We start from the raw sequence: 22,460 nt of genomic DNA, 5'->3' as shown, positions 1-22,460 counted from the left end.
CCTATTCACCCCTGAAACCTTTTCTAAAAACCTTATACTTAGAACTGAACAGAAGCTATGCAAGGTAGATTACTTCTCATAATTTTTAATTATAAAAGTAATCTAATGAAATAATGGGAAATTTAGAAAACAAAAATAATGAAATAATTCCATGAACATAATCCCATCATATCAAGTGAGCCCAGGTAATATCTGGGAAATATTTCATCTACTCTTTAAAATTTTTCTCCTTCCTGCACTCTTTGCTTCCTTGCTTTATCTTTTTTTTTTTTTTGCATATCTGTATCCAGAAAGTACTAACATATTTTTATATATGCATGTAATATGAAATATATGTGTTAAATAGGTATTTAATATGTATCCATGTTGCACATGGTCATCACTACAACCATTTTAATGTCTGCAAAATATTCTGGCAAATATGTACCATGACTTTAAATCATGGTACATGACTTTAAAACATGACTTAATGTTGGGCATTCAGTAACTTTCCATCCAGTTTTTCCTCTTATGAATGACTTTGATAAATGTCATTGTGCTTAAAGTTTCATAGTATTGTTCCATTGCTATACTCTCAGAAATGGAGTAAGTGAATCATTGGCTCAGTATCATGAATACCTGTATGTCTTCTGATATGCATTGCCAAGATGTATGCCAGGAAGGAAAACTTATTTGCACAATGCATCAGTACTATTTTGGAATATGAATTTCACCATCCCTTCACCAACATCACATATTTTCTTCATGGCATGGAAAGTAATACTTCTTTTTTTTTAATGAAACAGGTAAACTAATTTAAATGAGTACCTTTTGAAAGTTTCTTGATAAGTTCTCATCAATGGATTCTTGCTTTGGTTTAGTCTAATTCTCTCTAATGTTAATTTTTGTTTTAATTCTCCTCTGACATTTACCTTCCTTGCTGTCTTCCAATCTTTCTTCTGAGGAATTCATCTTGCATTTATTCCTTCACCAGTTTAGCCAGACATAAATCATGTGTGTGGAAATTAAAAATGTCCCTGACTGACAGTGGCCTCACTGTGGGGGGAAGATAATAACTAGTAAAGGCACCAGAGGGACTCTGGGATGCCTGTCATGTTGTGTTCCTCGATCAGGGTGCTGATTTCATAGGTGTATGCAGTTTAGAAAAATTTATTGAGCTCATTCATATGTACTTTTCTGTGTGTGTATTACATTGTTATTTGAAAGGCTTAAAGACTGACCCTTTCTTTAAAAGAGGTTCTGGTTCATCAGGGTGAGTGGTTAGAATGGAGGCAGGATAGACAGTATGGTCAGGTCAGGTAGACAAGCCAAAGGTCCAGAGAGGCTTGTCAAGGAAGGGACGAGCAGAAGAATTCCTGATTCCAGCTGGAAAACTGGAAACCTAAGGTCAGAATTAGGCAACAGGGTCAGAGTGAGGAGCTCTGGACAGCAGAGTGAATGCACAGGGTGAGTGCGTGTGTGAAGACAAGGTTGCTCCAAACAGGAATTGAGTGGAAGCACACAAGAGAAGGCTGTGACGGTGCCCTGCTCCACCTCTGTGCCTGCTCATGGCTACAGTCACCTCCTACACCAAAATACTTCCATGACTGAATTTCTACTATGAAAGCTTAGCTGCCATGGGAAAGGCATTGTTGGGAAAAGGTGCCTGTGTACTCTTCTTACTACGTATACATGCTGCATTCTTCATTCATTATTTTAGCAAATCTTCTTTTCCCTGACAGAAATGTATCAGGTCACCAAAATGGAAACCTAGAAGGTAGAGACAGGGCTCAGGAAGTGATGTGATATGGAAACGACAGGCTTGGGAAGCAAAAGCCACCAGATCAATAATTTCATGAAGGTTGTTCCTTGATATCCTTAATGTTCTCATGAGCAATGTTAGCACAGGTAGAGATCTTTACTGTACCATCCTCACTGAATCCAAGTTAATACTGTACACTAACCCGGTTGTGTCATTCAGAATTTCACTCACACAGATTAATGATAATATGTGAATAACATAATGGTTGCCCCACCTCCTTCATAAAAGATTAGAGCCATTCTTGGCCCACTGTTTTTGTTTTTACCTACAGGAAAGTGGCCTCATGGAAACTGGTGTTGGTGTTTCTATGGTGACAGAGGAAACACATCCCTACTGCACCAGAGAGCTGTCTATCAGAGCAGCGACAGTTTGCCATTAGGTGAGCAGGGGTATGCATTTTTTTCCTCTTAAATGTTATACAAGTGGCTTTATAGACATGGAAGATAAACTAATGAAAATGCAATGTTTACTTTCAATAAAAGGTGCCATTCAGTCCCACCCTTGTTCCATGGAGGATAAGCTTCAAAACCACAGTCATCCCTAGTTAATCCCCACCAGCTTTATCCCCACCAGGTGGGGAGACATGAAGCCTGTTTCTGCCAATGGTTTCTGGGGAAAGTTGTCATCACCTGCTAATCCTAGAGGCTCTGAATATAATTACATTTCTAATCTGAGGGTTTATATGAGAATATAAATGAAAGGAACAGCTTCATTTGTATCCAACATTCCGAAAGTATAGGTTTAAACTTTCTTTTGAATTTTCAGACCCTCCACACTCCAGATACACTCTCATTTGTTAGTGCCCTGTTTGTGCGTGATGTGGCAGCCCCAGATAGGCTCCAGACAGCAATGCCTGCATAGAACCACCATTGCCTCTTCCACCATGGACTCTCTTTTGCCAGTGACCATGTCTAGAACTGCATCAGCTTCTTAACCAGCTTGTCAGTCCGTCAGCTACTATTGAACTTGGCTGGTAGCAGGTGATTAAAATATATATATATATATATAGCTCTACCCTCCCCCAACTACTATAATGGTTGTCCTTCATTATGTGTGCTAGTGTTTCGGAAAGTGGTTTTTACATTGAAATTACTGGCAATTCTAGACTAGTATAGCCTAAGAGCGTCTGAAAAACAATAGTCTGAAATCCCACTGAGTTCCTTGTCTCTGATTTCCAAAGTCAGCTGTATTTGTTAAAGCTTCATTTTGCCAAGAATATAAGTGATAATAGAGAGCTTTGCAAATCCCACCTCTCATACAGAAAAATAGCTATTTTCAACACCCCATCTCCTATGGAAGGAAGGCCCCCTGTGCCAGGATATATGCATCTGTAAATTCACGAATGTGTGCCCATTTTTTTAAACAACACTGAGTCTCTTGTCAAAACGAGGGCTGTTAAACATCCAGCTTTCTACAGTGATGAGAACAGTGCCAATCTATTTAGAGGACTGTAATGTCCTCAAAACCTATCTCAAAATCTTTTAAAATTCTCCATTTTAATAAGATTATTGAGCCCTCAAGCTAATCCAAACATCACAATGAAAGCTGTTTCAGTCAGCAGTTGAGGAAATGGCCTGATGGAAATTAAGAGAATCTTGCCTCTTAAATAACTGGTAAATCCTTGCCTTCAAAAGACACTGTAGAGCTCTGGTTCTGAGAGGAGAGGCGGGGAGAGGAGTAGATTTTCTTTAACTATTTCCAATTTGGTCAGTCATAGTCTGTTACTTTTGCTGGTTGTTTTTTAATCACAAAGATTCTTATAAAGCATCTCCAAGTATTCTTATACCCAAGAAAGAATCTCTAGCCTTTACTAAGTACTGAGTCCTTTTATATTAAAATGCAAGATGGCCGAAGAATTTATAGGACAGAGGAGGAGCTGCCACAGGAATTAGCAGGAATTGTAAAGCTCACAGCATGGACAGAATGGAAGGACTTGGTCAAAAGGCCAAGTCAAGCAGTGCAGTAAACAGAAAGTACTTTGCTACATTGGGAGAAACATCAGAATTAGAGAGGCACGGCCCTCTACCATGGTCAAGTGCAAGGTACATTTTCCCCCTACCTCCCTACCCCTTTGCAGGTTTGTAAGTTGGAAGGCTTGGATGATCTTCACCCACAACTGGGCCTTGACCTGTACAAGGTGGCCCTGTTTCCCAATGTACGTATAACCTGCCATCTTGCATTTCAAATACAACACTAGGCACTAGGTGCATATCTCAATTTCTAGATACAATTTTGTTCTATCCACAAGGTATTCCCTTAATTCTCCAGCAGTGCCTTTATCTGGTGAGATCTCCCAGCTAGTCTCCTGCAGCTCTGGGATAGCGATTTGGAAGGTAAAGCAATTGGATATTGTGCCTTTAAAATATCATCCAATTAGGCCTTTTGTAATACATACAACATAACGAGATAGCCTTACTGATTCTAAAGAAATTGCTAGTGCATTTCATCAAAGGCACAATAATGGAAACATCGATTCACTCCTCACCACAAACATCTCCCTTTGCTGCTGCAGTTACCTTAATACCAGCCCTTTTCATTTTCTCTGGAAGAAACCAGCTGCCTCAACGCATGCACATCAGAGAAGGCTCCAGCCTGAAATAAGACATTTGTATATCAATCTCAACTACTCTTACATCTTCATTTGATGCTGCTCAGCATTACTCTCCTTGACTCCAAGCCAATAAATTACCCTTGAAATAAAGAAAAATCCTGCTGCAGCCTGGCTGACAGGGGCTAGGTATTTTATGCCATGTCTGCAAATACTGCCAGGGGCATCATCTGCCTCCTCTTCCTATTTATTTACAAGAACGGTTAAGGCGCCAGTTAGAAACTTTATAGACCTGAAGAACATTCAGCCACTTTACGCAAAAGATGTCAACAAGAAAGAGTACCTAAGGAATAATATATCCAGAAATGGGCAGTGTGATTAGGAAAATCTGTCAACACCCACTGCCACATTTCCAAACATTTCTACTAAGTGAAAAAGCAACCACCAAGCCTGAAAGTATTTTGAGTACATTACATCTACAAGATCACTTCATGAGCAATTCTCAGTGCTGTGGAGATGGAGAAAAAGGATACTAGTTCTAGATACACACAAGCATAGAGCATTTGGTCGATCAACTCCTTGGCATGAGATTTCTATTGCTTCTAATCTAGCTTATCTCTGCATAAATAAAAAACATGGTTTAGGAGTTCTGAGCTTCTTCTAAATAAATTACCATCCAGCCATTTAACAATATCCAAATAACTTGTTATTTTTCAGTATAGCTTCAAAATTCCTGGCTAAACTAAGCATCTAAACTCACAGACTATCTGACATTTGGCTAAGTCTTTCATAAAATATCCACTTGATGCCATGAAAGAAATGTATTTGCAATGGCTTTTGCTCTGCAAATGTCATGTGGGTGTCCCTAGGGAATTGCATCAAGCATCTAACACCCACCATGAGGCTCTATTAATGAGAGATACAAAGGTTATGTTGAATTATTGTTTAAAGGTGCTGACATCTTTCATACACACACACACACACACACACACACACACACACACACACACTCACATTTACAATCACATATTCATATATAGACTGAGGAGCCACTATTTCAGGAATTTGAGAGAGAAGAAGCTATTCAACCAGGGTTATTCTGTGGGTGTCTCTGTGCAAGACAGTACTCAAAATTATCTACTTCCTTTTACTGACTGACTCCACAACATTATAGCATAGTAGTGTGGCATCAAAATAAGGTTCTGGAGATAGCAAGAAATACAAAGAAGAATCTAGTATCCCTTTTCTTAAGTACAAGTTTATCAGGTAAAGAGGGTTCTGTCGTAGTGTTTATATGTTCATCCACTAATTCATTCACCTAACAAATATTTCCTGAGCATTTATTAAGTCACAGGCACTGTGCCAGGAGCGCACATGCTACAACAGTAAAACCAGACATGTTTCTGACTTTCTGGAGCATGCAATCTACTGAGAAATGCAGATCATCCAAAAATCACAAAAATCAATGTAAAATCTCAACTGTAACAGGTACTTTGAAGGGGTCTTCTCATAGTGCTATGGGAAAGAACATCAAGGTGGACTTAACTCCGTTGGGGAGTTTAGGGAGGACATTCTGAGGAAGGGATACTAGATCTGAGATGAGTCAGTGACAAGGTTTACTTTAAGGATGAAGACTCCAGGCCCAGGAAATGAGCAAGGGAGACAGCGGTGGGGAGGGGCTTGAAGAAGAGCATTCAAGGTGAAGTGACAACAGTGCCTCAAGAGAGAGAAGTACCAGACCAAGCAGGTGCCAACAGGTCCACTGAGGACTGGTCTTTTTGCTGTGAACATTGAGAAAATGCTGACAGAGTTTAAGCAAAGGCATTAAGTCCTATGATCTCCATTTGGGGAACACATTGTTAGGGCTATAGTAGGAATACACTGGACAAGGCTCTGGCAATAGTTTAAATGACAGGTGTAAGCTATGCTTGAGTGGTGGTGGTAATAGAAGTATAAGGAATCAAGAGACATCTAGAGATGAGACTTGATGACAGGTTAGACATGGTGGGTTAGGAACAAGAGAGTGTAAGGCCACCTCCTGGGTTCCTGACTTTGGATATTAAATGGATACAGTAGGGGATACTGGAAGAGAGCCAACTTTGTTGGGGGTGATGGGGAGTCCATTTTTGGAATATGTTCAATCAAGAGGCTTCTGTGAAATACAAGAGACAAGTCCACATATACAGTGGATGTATGGATCTGGAGTTCAAAGGGGAGGACTTCTGGGTCACTCTATTTTGAATGTATTTTTAGGAATAACAAAATAGACATGTTTGAGGCTTTCCTTCCTTTGCTAAACTCAGAACAAATTTTGCCAAATCAGGACCCCAGACTTGGAATCTGACAACACACATTCCAGCCCTGGCTCCTTCTGCTACTTGCTGGGAGGGTTTGAATAAGCACCTTAGTCTGTCTGCACCTTTGTTTACTAGTTATTATAAAATTATTGTGAACACACATTTCCTACTTGTTTCACACAGGTTCTTGTAAGGTCAAATGGATAAAATTACAGAAAGGGCCATCTTAAGCCTGTGAAATGATAAAGAGCATTGCCAATAATTGAAATATACCTGCCTACATAATTTGATACTAACGAGTAGAAAGGAAATTTAGTTGCTTCAGACAAAAGCAACTTGTTTGGCATGATGAAATGTCATTGAATCCCCTCCAAAATTTGGATTGAGTAAACAAGTGCTTTTTATGAGGTGGTAATTGGGTGACAAGATGTGAATGAAAACAAGTATTTGTTCACCTTTTGATCCAGACTGTAGGCTAGCACCCAGTCTTCTTGCTTGGGATGAAAGAGCAGGCTCTGGATGTAGAAAGTGAGCCGGTACTTCTGATAAGTTGCCCCTTCATCTGAGCTGATCAATATGCTACTCTCCATTTCAGGATCACTAAGAAGCATGATCTAAAGAAAGGAGAGAGGAGAAAACATTGAGTGAGTAGGAGAGAATAAATACAAGTAATTAAAGCATAAATATAAAGTCATCTGTACTTATACATCATAGCACAGTAAGGGGCATCTGGGCCTCTCTATGAAATATTGGGCTTTTATTTTCCCTAATTTAGTCCTTCATTGCTGAACTGAGTTAATATACTGTGCAAAGCCGAGTATCATAATTCCTCCAAGTGGTAAAGATACCTCAAGACAAATGCTGGGCATAGAAGCCACAGGGCATAAATATGCAAAGAAGTAAAAAGCTAACCTTTTCAAACAATAAGGCTTCTCTCTCACTTATCAACTTTACATTTCCCTGTATGGCCCCGGAAGATGACTGGTTAGCCAGAGACGGGTAAGATTCCTCAAGGGAGGAACAACCTAAGACAGGCACAGTCGCAGGGGGGTCATCAGGTGAGAAATTGGGGATCAACAGAGGTAAGGCTTAGAACCTCACCCCCCCTGTTTTGAGAGAAATCTTCTGCATCCGTGGATGTTTTCTTGCCCTTGTCTAGCTTGGATTAACACATAGTCTACAGGCACACACCTGATCATCTACATTTGCTCTCTTACAACAGTAAACTAAGTTTTCTACCTTTATCTTGTATCTACCTACCACTTCAGCATTTTATTAAAAATAATAATAATAATAATAATAAAGGGAGAAATGTGGGATCCACATATAAATCAAGTGTAAAAATCAAACGAATATTCATATTTGACCTGATTGTTTATAGTTCATAATGCGTGATCAAAACTGAAAGTTTCTGTGATGACTGCCCTTGTACTGTTCACCATGTAACTTATTCACTATGTAAGAATTTGTTCACCATGTAAGAACTTGTTCGTTATGCTTCAGAAGATTGGAGACTGACGAGAATTAGACTTGGGGTGGATTAATGATTGTGCATTGAGCATTGACTCCCCTATACAGAATTCTATTGTTGTTAACAACCATTTGATCAATAAATATGAGAGATGCCCTCTAAAAAAAAAAAAATACTGTGCAAGGTTATATCTGCATACAAATGAGATTTCACTTTGTGATGTCTGTCTTTTAACTCTTAGGAACATATTCTTATGGTTCTCTGTCCTCCACCTTGGGACCATCACGCCTCCCTCTCCCCACTCCCCATCAATTCTCCATGTCACTCTTCATCACACTACTGCTCTTATTGCTCTTTAGTCATGATTCCACTGTTTGTTTTGCCCTTCTGAATTATTTTAGTAATTTAATTGATTTAAGTGATTTTATGACCCCTTTGTTCTAGATATTTTCCAAAGCATATATCCCCAAAAGCCCTTGGGACAAGGACTGCTGCTCAAGAAAGTTTGTCATCCCCACGCCAAATGGACAGGATGGTGGAGTGAAATGCCCCTGGCACCAGAGAGAGCAGCTTCAAATCTCAGTACTTCTCCATTCATGTTGCATCACCCTGGAAAGGTACTTAACTTCTAGAGGCCTCAGTTTCCACAACAATAATTGAGTATGATGTTATCCAAACTGGCTTTGAGCACTTGGCATGCTGTATATTCTTGGCAAATGATAGCTATGATTACTATTTACCTTTCAGGACTTACTTAGAAGTCCCCTCCAACGAAGGCAATTTGGCTTCTACTTACATAGTACCTCAATGACATTGGTCTCATTGAAGGTGTGATTGACTTTCCAGTATTTAAATCCAATAGGCATTTAAGACATTAATAGACACTCAGACCTTCCCTAAGGAAAGGTTAAAATCCTAAGTTTTTGATACCATTGACAATGCCATCCTTCTAAAGCCCTCTCTTCCAGAAGCTTCCAGAACATCATACTCATCTGTTTTCCTTTTCATCTCTTCCAAATTCTCAACTTCATGATTATCCTTACACCATGACCATTCCTCAGTCCTTAGTTTTGACCCTCTTGTCTTTTCACTCAACACACTGTTCCTCAGTGACTTCTTCCACTCTGGTTTTTATTTTTTCAACTGCCATCTTTTGGAAGACAACACAGTTTCACATAAATCCAAAACTGAGGTCTCCTCCTCTCAATTCCAGACTTGAAAACTCAGCTTTCTGGTAGATTCTTCTATTTGGATGCCCCAGAATGTACCTCATCCCAGTCCTATTCCTCCCTGATTGGTTCCTGCCTGGCTCAGTGTGTGTTTCCGCTAACAATTTACATGAAGCCAAAAGCCTGAGATTCATACATGACTCCACTTTTCCACCCACTTCCGAAAATTAGTTAGTCTCTAAACCCTGTATATTTTACCTACCAGTTAGCTCTAAAATTATATCCATTCTGCCCTGCCCATTGTAATTGCCTTACTCCAAAACATGATAGCCCTGTACTGGACAACGCTAAGACAGTCCTAGCCAATCTTGCTTTTTTTGCCTTGTTCCCTCCAACCTGTTTCGTACACTGTGCCCAGAACAAGCATCCTATACTACCGTTCTGATTCTGACATTCCTCTGCTTAAAACCATTCAGTGGCTTATCGTTGATCTTCCTATATTCTGCAATCCCTAAAGCAGTCTGGCAAAACCTGCCCCTCCTTTCGTCTTTGGCTTTATCAGCTGCACAGCCCTTTTGACCTTCATTATCCAGCTTGTTTGAGTTCCTAATGTTTGCTGAGTGAGGAAACAAGCAAATGAGTTAATTCTGCTTACAGTTTTTCCTGTCTTTAGCTAAATTGCCACCAGTTGTACTTCTATGTATAGTCTGAACAGGGCCCAAAGTACAAAATAAAGCCAAAACACATTTCCACACCTTATAAAATAAAACTACTAAAGAACAGGATTTTTTAAATTTCATCCATAGCATATATTAGTACAGTTGACCCTTGAACAACATAGGTTTGAATCGTGCAGGTCCACTCATATGTGGATTTTTTTTCAATGAATACATTGGAAATGTTTTGCAGATTTGCAGCAATTTGATTTAAAAAAACTCACCAGTGAATGACATAGGCTAGAAATATTGAAATAATTAAGAAAAAGTTAGGTATGTCATGAATGCATAAAATATATGTAGATCCTAGTCTATTTTATCATTTACTATCATGATGTCAATAGTAGGCTACTTGTTGTTAAGTTTTTGGGGAGTCAAAAGTTTTACCTGGATTTTTGACTGTACGGGAGTCAGCAACCCCTGGGCCTGCACTGTTCAAGGCTCAACCATATTATAAAGTAAACTTTAAAATAAATTCAGTCCCTTTAACTGCTAAGATTCCTTTTCAGCTCCAAGACAAGCTTACTTTCTTTTTTTTGAATATTTGCTTCGGCTTCATTGAAATAAGTCATTACTAGTTACCAGTGAATTTTTAGGAAATGGATGCACTGAAATATTTTTTCATTCATGTGTGAATAATCAAGGGGAAAAGCTCTCAGATGGGTCGTTCATAGACGGAATAACATTCTTCTGCCTTGGCAGGGCGAAGGGGTGGGAATTGGTAAAAGCACCCTGCTGACCTTGAGAAAACCTCAGAGGTCACATCCATGCTCCCTGCAGAGTTGGAGAGGCCAAATACACTAAGAATGAGGGTCTCATACCCAACCTCACTTGCTTCTCACTGTGTACTGATGGGCTACATAACAGGCAGTGAAATCTGTTTTTTCAATAAATACATTGGAAATGTTTTGCAGATTTGCAACAATTTGAAAAAAAAAACTCACCAATGAATGACAGATTTGCAACAATTTGAAAAAAAAACTCACCAAAAATGACATTTTCCCCTGGTGCAGAGAAATTAAACTGCTGCTTATTTTATGCAGGTATAAAGAAGCTTCAAGCCTATGGTTTTAATTAGAAGATAAGACCTACATCATAAACGGACTTTATTTTACATACCATCAGTTACAATGTACTGAATAAGCATTACCATCAAATATCTAGTGTACATACTCTCTTCTCTAGTTTCCTTCTGCACACACACACACACACACACACACACACACACAAAGCCACACACAGATGCTACATATATGTGTGCAGATATACAGTCGCACATACACCATACCTGTGCATGCACACACACACAGAAATTCATATATAAGGTATATATTGACATTGTGTGGTGGTTTTAGCTTTTGTTGGCAAGAGTACAGTTTTATTGCAACCTTTCTCTGACATTCTCATCAGAAATCTTTCATATACTTTGATATCACTGGCAGTGTCTGTATTCAATCCTAGTTTCTAAGAAGACTGAAAGGAAGGGAAATAGAAACCTGCTTGTTTTCGATTTCTAATCTTTGCCACACACTTTACCAGACATTTTATTGAAACCTCACACAAAATATGTGAAGTATCACAAGTTACTTTTTATAGATAAGGAAACTGAGGTTCACAGGAGGAATGCAACTTCCCTACTGCCACCTCTTATGGATCCAGATGCCACCACCGCCCCTCACACACTAACACTTTATTGGACCTTGAAACCACAGCACTTTATCATCTTTACCAAGGGACAAGTAGAAGTCAGAGAGGCAAGTCTTCATTCTTTATTTAAGCATCTCTAAGAAATTCACCCAAAAAAGCAGCTTCAAGAAAGCCCCTTTACTCTTCTGACTCATACCCACCTCTAGTTAAGAGGACGTGAAGAATTAAATGAGTAGGAATCTAAAAGGGAAATAGAATGTTAGTACTCAAAAAGAAAAAGAAATAAAAGGAGGGGACTGTAATATTAACATAAATACATAATAAGAGAGCAAATTCCTCTTCAGAATTTGTCTCAAGGTAATATCTGTGCATTAATGTACTACATATATAAAGAAAATCATAGCATTCCACCTTAAGTTTCATTGTTAAGCAAGAATTTCAAACTCAAACACCTAAAAGGGCAAAGCTGGTAAAGTGAGCGAAGCAGATGATGCAAAATAAGGAGTGGCGAGCACGGTGCCAGCATGGAAAGTACACACCCGTCCTTAAAATATTTACAATTGTATTCTTTTTTAATTGTGCCCAAGTCCAATATATCTTCAGACTGACTTTATGAACTGGGTATGTGCCTCTTGGTAAAGCTGTGATAGTCTGGTTCTGCAGAAACAAACTGACAGCGCTTGCCTTCCCCCTTGTAATTTCACGTGCAGGTATAAGGCTGGCGGTGCCTGCTTAGACGTCCAAGAGTTCCATGAGCTCCTCACTTACGTGATTCTGACAATAAGAACAGGACGAGTTCCCATTGGAGGTTTTGTTTTGGTTGCATTTGCTTCTGCTTCCTGTTTGCTTTGATTCTGTACCCAACTTGTCCTGATGGAAGTCTGCAGTGGGTGCATGCATGCACCAGAAGGGGACACAGGGTGTTTCAGAAATGGTTCAGCAGAGTAATTAATGGTATAGGCTCTGGGGGCAGGTGACTTGAGTTCAAGTCCTCAGTGTGCTTCTTGATGTGTAAATGTGAGGGTATTACTCAATTTTTCCAAGTCTATTACCTCATCTATGAAAAAAAAAGGAGATAATAATTGTATTTAACTCACAATGCTGTTGAGAGAATTAAATGAGATAATGATTAAAAGAGCTTGGCATGGGCCCAGTAATTGCTAAATAAACATTAACCTTTCTCTTGAAATCACTCAGGATAAGAGCACAGTTAAAATCAGAAGCAATACCAAGCAGGTTGGAGAAAAAGAGAAGCAATTTGGGGATTATTTGCCACCGTGTTGGCTCCCATCATTCCTGAGCTTTGTGGATAAAAACAAAAGGGGTGGGATGTAGGAGAGAAAGGAAGTTGCTGTTCAGAGGGTATAAGGTTTCAGTCATTCAAGATGATAAAATTCTGGAGATCTGCCGTATAGTACTGTGCTTACAGTTAATAATATTGTACTCTACATTGGATGCACTTCATAAGAGGGTAGATCTCACGTTACCACAATTCTAAAAAACACAGAAGGATGGGGGAGTAAAACACTACATTTTTTTTACATGCATTTAACATTCCTGGTAGTATTTTAAGAAAAAAACACACTGTATTAGCAAATATCAACACTGCCAAAATGAACACCAGACAGTAATTAACTTGCTAAACACAACTGCAGCTTTTAAGGACCACTCTTAGCTCTTCAGTGGGAGTCTCCAGCCCATATAGGAACTACACACATCATTGCCTTAGGGAGAGAACCTCAAACAACCAGGCTCTATGGTTCTGGCCGTTCACTGTACATGAGTTATCTATATCTCAGCTTAGAGAGGAATACGTTTTAGAGTTTTACAACATAGAATGGTGCAATATCCTTTTTTTTTCACTTGTAACGCCTTTGAAAGGAAATTCCTGGGACAGTTTACTAACAGTGGCCTTTATTTTAATGGTATGCTGCAAATTGCAATGGACACATGTGGAGGTAGGAATCAGACAAAGGCTCTTCTTAGCTACTGGATGCTTTCAAAAGCCTGTGAGCTTATTTGTGTCTAAACCAGTCAAAATTAGGACTGAAGATGTCAAAATCTTCCCCAGAAACCTTTCCAGAACTCTACACCCTTTCCTGCTGCTGGGCAAGTCTTACAAAACCAATGGTGAATATGTTACTTTATTCAATTACCAGCCTCTCTGTTTCTCCTATGTGCAATCTATAAAATGGGCTGAAAACTAAAGATTTCTCGGTCTCTCACTCTGCCAGAGATCCTAGAAAGGGCAAAGGAAACAAATTCTAGTTCAATGCTTTGAAATCATCTCAGAAGAAGAGGACGTAGACTTCCTCTGAATAGAAAAGGAGAAATACTATAATTTACTGTATAATTGAGTCCTAATGGTCCTTACACAGGTAGTGTTCAATAAGGAATACTAATAATGTCAATAAAAGCTCACAAAGAATGCAAGACAGATCTTCTTTATGCTGACCCCTGAACCTATTGACATAATTGATACATTGTTGAATATTGACTTACACACAGAAAGCCTGTGATAGATAAGACTTTTAATCACAGCATAACAACATACTAGCATTCACAGTCCCTCCTTATCTATCTATCTATCTATCTATCTATCTATCTATCTATCTATCATCTCCCCTTATACCAGTGGTTCTCAACTGGGGCAGGGAGGGGTTGCCCACAGGGGCAAGGTATGGAGACATTTTCACAGCTGGGGGCAAGGGAGGAAGTTACTGGCACCTAGTGGTAGAGGCCAGGGCTGCTGCTAAACATGATAACAATGAAGAGGACAATGAAGAGTCCCCACAATAAAGAATTATCAAACACAAAATGCAATAGTATTGTTGAGAAACTGTTACAATATATATATACTAACACATATGTATTTTATTATGGGAAAAATATGTAAACTACCTATGCATTTTACAGACAGCACATCAGTGCATATATGCTTATATGTGTCTCCTTCACTATGATTTATACATGCCATTATCTTTGCCAAGATTAGACTCTCTACCTTGCCACACCAACCCATTATAGTAAGCATCTTTCTACTTGTGTTTCAGAATTTAACATAAACATCAACAACAGCCATCACAAAAGAAACAATCTTGAGTCCAATCAGGGAAAAAAAAAAAGCACAAAAAATATATATATATATATGTATACATATATATATATATATTTAAATGGCCAAAAAGCACATAAAAAGATGCTCAACATCATGAATCACTAGGGAAATGCAAATCAAAACCACAAATGAGATACCACATACCCATTGGGATGGCTATTATCAAAAAACAAATGGCAAATAACAAGTGTTGGTGAGGATTTTGAGCAATTGAAACACTTGTGCATTATGAGTGAGAATGTAAAATGATGCACCTACTATGGAAAATGGTATGGTGTTTCCTCAAAAATTAAAAGTGGAATCACCTATGATCTGGCATTTTTACTTCTGGATCTGTACCCACAATAATAATTGAAAGCAAAGTCTCAAAGTCATATTTGCACACCCATATTCATAACAGCATTATTCACCATAGCCAAAAGATAGAGGGAACTCCAATGCCTGTTGATGGAGGAATGGATAAACAGGTGTGGTATATGCATACAATGGGGTATTATCCAGTCTTAAAAAGGAAGGACATTCTGACTATAACATGGCTGAACCTTGAGGACATTATGCTCAGTGAAATAAGCAGTCACAAAAAAGGGAAATTCAATGATTCCATTTCTATGTGGTACCTAGCGTAGTCAGGTTGAGAGAGACAGAGAGCAAAATAATGCATGCGAGTGGTGGGGGAAATGGAGAATGAGGACTTTGTGTTAAATAGGTATAGAACTCTAGTTTTGCAGGAAGAAAAAGTGCTGGAGACTGTACAACAAGGTGAATGTACTTAACACTTTTGAACTGTACACTTAAAAATGGTTACGATGGAAAATTTTAGCATTACATGGATTTTACCACAATCTTTTAAAAAATGCAAAAACATATATGTAAAATTAGACATGAGATGAGATAAACATGCTAAAGAAATCCTAAAAGTAAACAAACACATACACACTCGTTTAAACATTCATTCAACCATTACTTCCTAAGGACTTTATGCCAGGCTCTAGTACAAGAATAGGAATAAGAGCAATAACCATGCCAAATGAAAAACCCTGCTCTCAGGGAGCTTACAACCTAGTAAAGGAAGAACAGACAATAAACAAAGAAGTCAACTTCATAGCAGTTTTAATGGCTGGGTCAGGAAAGGCCTCACTGAGAAGGTGACATGTGAAACAGGATGTCGGAGAGCAGTGAACCAGAACAGAGAAGGAGGTAAACTGTTGACAGAAGCACCCTGGATTTACCCCAAGTGATAGGAAACACGCTCCTCCATCTCCACTTTATCCCAAGTGACGCTTCAGCAAGGCACTTGGAGGCCATGCCTCGTTTTTTGGTCCTTTCACTCTGGCCGCCGCTCTGGTTGAACAGAGCATTGTGGGAGGCGGGACAGCACAGAGAGAGTCAGAGAGAACAGCTGGAGGCAGTAAGGGGACGTCAGTGTAGAGAGACCACAGTGATCCTGACGGGAGAGGCCAGTGGTCTGAGCTGGGATGGAGTGCTGGGGTTCTGGGCTGCACTCCATTGCTGGGTATATTTTAAAGAAAGGTAAAAAAGGCCCACTTAGAAATTAGATGTGGGGTATAAAAGAAAGTGAGGTGACCCATTATAAAGTTTTATACCTGTACATGCATCTCCGTGTTACTTATCATAATCAGAACTGGAAATAACTCAAATTGTGTGACAGGTTTTTGGGCTGAACAACTGGAAAACAGAATTAGCATTCATGAGACAGGAAAGCCTGTGGGAAGAACAGGCTAGGGGCTTTGGAAATAAGGAATATGTTTTTGAAAATGCTAGGTTCAAGATGTCTAATAGACATCCAAAAGAGGCTTTAAAGTAGGCAATGGATACATAGGCTGATTCTCAGGAGAGTGGGCTGGCCTGTAGATGAGCATTTAGGGGACATCAGTGTTTAAGTAGCATCTCAAGGTGTGAATCTGGACATTGCCGTAACATCAAGTACAGGTAGAAAAGAGTCCAGAGCTCACAGCTCTAGAACACTATTGAAAGGTCAAAGAGAGAAAGAGGGACCAGAAAAGGAGAGTGAGAAGGAGAAGGAAAACCCAGAGAGTGCCATGTCCTCCAAATCTCAAAACCAAGGGAACAAAGTGTATCAGGGAAGAGTGTTCAAGTGTGTCAAATACCGCTAACAGTTAGGAAAGATGAGCACTGAGAATGGACCACTGACTCTGGCCGCGTGGAGGATGGTGGTGACCATGGCAGAGGCAGTGGCATGAAGCAGGTAGGCAGGTTGGCACAGGTATAAATTGGCCCGACTTGTCTAGAAAGCATTGTTGCAATATGGAACAAGTCTCCCATAAATATTCATACCACTGACCCTGTAATTACTCTTCTAGGAATCTGTCCAAGTAAACCATCAGGGACCCAATAAAAGTTTTATGTACCTGTATGTTCATCTCAGTGTTATTTATGATAATAAGAAACTGGAAACAAACCAAATATCTGATAGAATGATTAATTAGGCTAAATCCATTCAATGGAATATTATATAGCCATTAAGTATAAACAAACAGTTTTATGACATGTAAAAAATAACCATGTGTTTAAACAGTGCATAAGAAGCAGGCTGAAAACATAGGGGCATAAGGTCAATTTTGTTAAGGATTGTTTATATCTCATTCTTGTATTTATGCATAGATAAACAACTTGAAGGAAAAAGTCACTACGTGTTAACAGTAATTATTACTGTGCAAGATGAGCCATTTCCATTTTTCTTTATACTCTTTTTTTCCCAAATATTCTGCAATGAACAAATATTAGCTTTAGAATAATGAAATGTTATCTCTTTATGCACAGAGTCCCATTTGCTCTTTCAAGAATCTCAACAGGATTTTGCTACCCACTGCCTGCCCTTGGAAAACCCGAGGAGCTGGGTAACTGTGAGAGCTGCTCAGAACCCAGGACCAGGCATGGCAGGAAGGTAGGACAGTAAGGGGACCTCAGTGTAGAGAGCACAACACCACCTCCCAACTGAGGGAGTGGTACTCCTGCCTCCTCTCTGGACTTGGACTCTCTAGAGCTACCCCTCCACCCCCACTGCATGCTGAATCTCCCCCCATGCAGCTCTGCTCATGGCATTTCCTGTCCTCAAGAAACTCCAGAGCCATCTACACGTCATGAAAACTATGCTTGGTACCTCAAACACTTCACAAGTGGGTTCCCACAGTGTTCTCAGGATTGACTTCTACAGCACAGCTAGTGCCTAGCAACGCACTTCCTGAAAGTGTCTTCCAATCCCTGTGCCTGCTCTACATTCCTGTCTTCCTAACGCTACTTCCTGCCTACAAAGCCCAGCATCCCGCCTGCCCACGCCCTTCCTGCAGGGCCCATCTGAATTCCCTCCCTTCCACAAAGCCTCCCAAATGCTCTGGCAGAAACCACCACTGCTGTCCATGAACCCCATGGGCAAATTGATCACACTGACGTATGCTTTCATGTTTAAAATATTTGAAAATGTATAAATATGTATTTTATTTCAAAATATTCGTTATATTTTGTTGCACTTGTAGTCATCGCACTTTGCCACCTAGATGTTAAGTTCCTTGAAGACAGAGAGCTTCTGTGATATCCGTCCTCTGGTTTTCTCTGCTGGGCTTGATGAAGCACATGCTCAATAAACATCTGACGTATGGCCGAGTCAAGGCCAGCAAGGGTTTCTAACGCTGCTGGACCAAGTGTTCAGTGCCTTGTATTTGTGGCTTTCCAGTGTCCTGGCCAGAGAAGCTAGCTCCCTCTGCACAACAGCGGTCATGACGCTTTCCCTGGAGCACTGCCCCACTGGCAGTCCAGGCAACACGGACCCCAGCCAAGGCAGTCGTCACTCAGAGCAACCGTCCCTCTGCCACCTCCAGGTCCTCCTTTGTCAAAGTCTAAGACAAATTTAAGAAACTGATGGCTACATTATTTTTCAGCAAGATGTTCATTTCCAATATTTAAGAAGAGCAAGTTTACCCCTAGGCTAGAAGGAAAAAGAAGTTCTCATAATTTTTTTTTTAAAACTGAAGTCCACAGGATGGGGTTGGAATTAACGTTCATTATTCTTGTGGAATTATGTGGAATGTTCTGTCATGATTTGACTTGGAGGCGTTGGTTGGTTTGTTTTGTCTTTCTCTACATGCGGAACCCCAAAGAAAGATGCAGACCCAGACATGCACTCGGGAGACCAGAAGGAGGACACTGAGACACCAGTGAGGTGGGCTGAAGGCATGGCATTTGGTTCAATGTTGTTAGAGGCATAGATGATAATCAGGTGTGTCGGGGAAGGTTCTGAGAAATATCGAATCAGTTGAACCAAGATCATCCAGGATGCTGGCTGTTTCAAACATCCAAGTTGCTACTGCGCATGTCTGGGACCACAGTGGAATCCCACTGAGTCACTACTTCAAATCCTAAAATCAGAAAGGCAATGACTGTAAGAAGAGATAAAGAAAAAATGCTCACCAGCGTGCATATTATCTACCGCAGAACAAACCTAATTTACGAGCGCCTTGTTCAAAGTGCGTGGGAGGAAGATCTTGAAAAGATTCTAGTTCACGAGGGATGGTAAACAGAAATTAATTGCACAGTACCCATTATGACTAATTTAAGAATTGTAGATTGTCACTGATACAGTATTTATTTAGTGTGCTATCTTTAGTATTTAATTCAGTGAACATTAAAAAAAAGGACAAGAGCTCTAGCTGCTAATCCTATTCTTTCAGTTGGATCTTATTCTTCATAGGGGAAGCCTTCAACCTAGAAAGTTTGCAGAGAGCTGACCTTAGATATTTGGGAAAGATTATTTTAGTTAGGAGAGTTAGACAAGCTTTAGGTTTTCATGAGGAAAATAATCAGGGGAGTAAGGATGCTTGGAATATCCTGTATATCCTGGTCTCGTTGGAGGGGGACTGCCGCTGGCAGCTTCATTGGCACTGGTAACAAGGTCACTACATTCTGGGAGCCCAGCTGTGCCCGTGAAGAATGATGATCATGCAAATACGCATTCGGACTCCACTCCCCAGGTCACTGCCCCCACTTCGGAGGGACAGGAATGCACTAACATGCAGCTAAATGCTAGATGTGACCAACAGAAGACAAGGTTAACTTTTTGAGGCAACAGCTCCTTGGGCCAATAGACCACACAAGGGCCAGGATGGTGACGTACAGTCCTTCACCAGCACAGGAGCTGGCCTGAAGAAAGGCAAACGGGGCACTGGGCCCATTCTCCCAGGGGAGAGACATTCAGCAGCCAGGAGGAGCAAAAAGGAAAAGGAGCCGGACCATCCAAGCTGCTGGGCAGACCCCTGAAGCATGTTTGTATGTGCTTGTTACCCCCGGCTCAGGGCACTTGTCTGCCCAGCTTCACCCCCAAGTCAAGTTAAATAACAGTAAAGGCCTTGAGTTGCACTGCATTTTATAGTTTGCCAACTGCTTCACAGCTTCTGTGTCCTTGATCCTCCCCCTCCTCCCTGGGGGAAGGCAAGGCAGGTATTGTTACCTATTATATTAGTTTCCTGTTGCTGGAAACAAATTACCACAAATTCAGTGGCTTAAAACAGGCAGTTTTATTATCTTACAGTTTTGGACATCAGAAGCCCAAACTGGGTCTTCATGGGCTGAGATCAAGGTGTCAGCAGGGGCTCCGGGGGAGAATCAGCTTCCTGGCCTTTTCCATCTTCTAGGGGTCGCCCCTCTGCTCACGGCCCATGCCATCTTCAAAGCTACAATGGCCAGTGGAGTCTCTCTCATACAGCATCGAATCCGCCTTCCCTCCCTCCTTCCCCAGTTTTAAGACCCCGTGACTCCAGGGGCCCATCTGGTGAGCCCAGAGTACCCTCCTTATTTTGATGTCAGCTGATGAACAACCTTAATGCCATCCAGAACTTTAATCCCCATTGCCTTGTAGCTTAACATATGTTCAGATTCTGAGGCTCAGGACATCTTTGGGAGGCCAGCACTCTGCCTACCACACCCTATCCTACAGGCAAAGGAACCATCAGGCCAGAGCTAAACGTCATGCCGGTGGTCACAGCTGGTCGCCAAGAGTTAAAACTGGGGCCCAAACTCAAACTTGTCCTCCTAAATTGAGTGCTTTACCTGTGTTGGTACCACAGTGAGGAGACGGAGAGGACAAAGCGTGGGCACAGACAAAGGCAGAGGAGAATGGGACAGCGCAGGGGAGACCAGGGGGCTCCCCCTTTGGTTTCCACTCCCTTCAGCTGCAAACGTGACCCCATCACCAGCAAGCAGAGCCTGTTGGCAGGATGTGTGTATACTGTTTTGCTGCTGGGGTTTTAGGATGTTGTGAGTGTCACTCCCCTCTCTCCCAGCTTGAAGCAGGCCAGAGGGGAGGGTGGAGGGGACAGAGAGGTTGCAATTTTGCCAGGCAGGCACTCTCGATCATGATCCATCATCCCATGCCAGGTGGTCCCCAGACAGGCCGGAGAGAGAAAGCCACAGTAACAGTAACAAACGGAGAAGAGCACGTTCCAGGTGACCACATAATGGGGAGCCCTGGCTGCCTCCGTAGGGGAGGGTGGTGGGAGTGGAGAGGCAGGAGAGAAAAGGCAAAGAAGGACGGGGTGAGAGAGAGAGAGAGGTGCCCACGGCTGCAGTTTCCTTGCACCCCAGTGACCACTGAGGGAGTGTGTGGCTTTTTTCCCTCAATGCTCAAAAGTAGAAACACGCCCACACACACCCTCGTGAACTTCGTGCTGTTGTTGAGGATAGAGCAGCACATTAGTCAAAAGGTGCAACTGCCGCTTCTGATTCCAAACTCGGGCAAAGGATCCACCCCTATGGTGATTTAGATTAACTGCTTCTCATTAAGAGCCGATAAACAAACTGCACCCAGAGAGCTCCGCTCAGCCCAGCCCTGTCGTGTGTAATTGCCGAGAGGGAAAGCCCAGGCACAGGCGAGAGCTGTCAAACGTAATTTATAGGTTTTTAAGATCTAATCATTTTCTATAATATTAGAGTAAATGACAGTGTCTATTAAAAAGGATATTACATTTCCTCATGTTTTTTTCACGTCCCCCCCTTTTCTAACTAGACTTTTCAAAAAGTTGTCATCCCATACAGCAAAGGGCCAGAAAAAGCCCTTGACAATGTACTTGAAAAGGATGAGCCAGTGAATTCCCTGAACCCAGCAGTCTGACCAGAGAATGAGGATAAGTGGTAACTGTGAATAATCTCATAGCTGCCTCCCCACAGGGTCTCTCTCCCCCGACTTAAGCAGCTGTGTCATCTTATGCCCCGACCACACTCAGCACAGGGCCAGAGTATTTATTTTGGGGTTTGTGATGGTATAAAGAGCTCTGGCATAAACCAAAATCTCACCACATTTAGCTTTACAGTCAAACAACCCTAGCTTTTCATTTAGCCATCCAGCCATGTGGTCAATGGTGCTCACATCCACTTACTGAGGCTCTGACTATGTGCCCGACTCAAACAGGCATGGGACACATGACGGGAAAGACAGGATTCAAATCCCATCTCCATTTTCTAGCTCCTTGACTTCAAAGCTTGTTTTTCTCAATTGTAAAATCAAAAAAGGAATCGTGCCCAACCCTACCACCGAGGTGGGTTTAGAGCAGAAGATGAGAAAGAGGCTTAACATTTGGGAACCTCCTGAGATATCCAGGCATTCATCAAATGTCGGAGCCTTTCTTCCCCTCCTGTTCCCCAGGGCATCTGAGAACAGTTATTC

The 22,460-nt window shown here is 41.1% G+C and overlaps 1 protein-coding gene across 4 annotated transcripts in view; it reads right to left on the bottom strand.

The window, feature by feature from the left end:
- SORCS3 (sortilin related VPS10 domain containing receptor 3) overlaps window positions 1-22,460 on the bottom strand; it is a 575,246-nt gene that overhangs the window by 253,412 nt on the left and 299,374 nt on the right. For all 4 annotated transcript variants that reach the window (XM_036906473.2, XM_036906472.2, XM_057506299.1 and 1 more), the window contains exon 4: window positions 7,102-7,260. In XM_036906473.2, coding sequence (XP_036762368.1) covers window positions 7,102-7,260 — 159 coding nt within the window. The remainder of the gene's footprint in view (window positions 1-7,101; window positions 7,261-22,460) is intronic.

Source organism: Manis pentadactyla, chromosome 8 (assembly GCF_030020395.1).
Source record: "Manis pentadactyla isolate mManPen7 chromosome 8, mManPen7.hap1, whole genome shotgun sequence".
In the NCBI taxonomy this organism is placed as follows: Eukaryota; Metazoa; Chordata; class Mammalia; order Pholidota; family Manidae; genus Manis; species Manis pentadactyla.
Note: the sequence above shows the minus strand (reverse complement) of the source record. Positions and strands in the feature narration are given on the sequence as shown.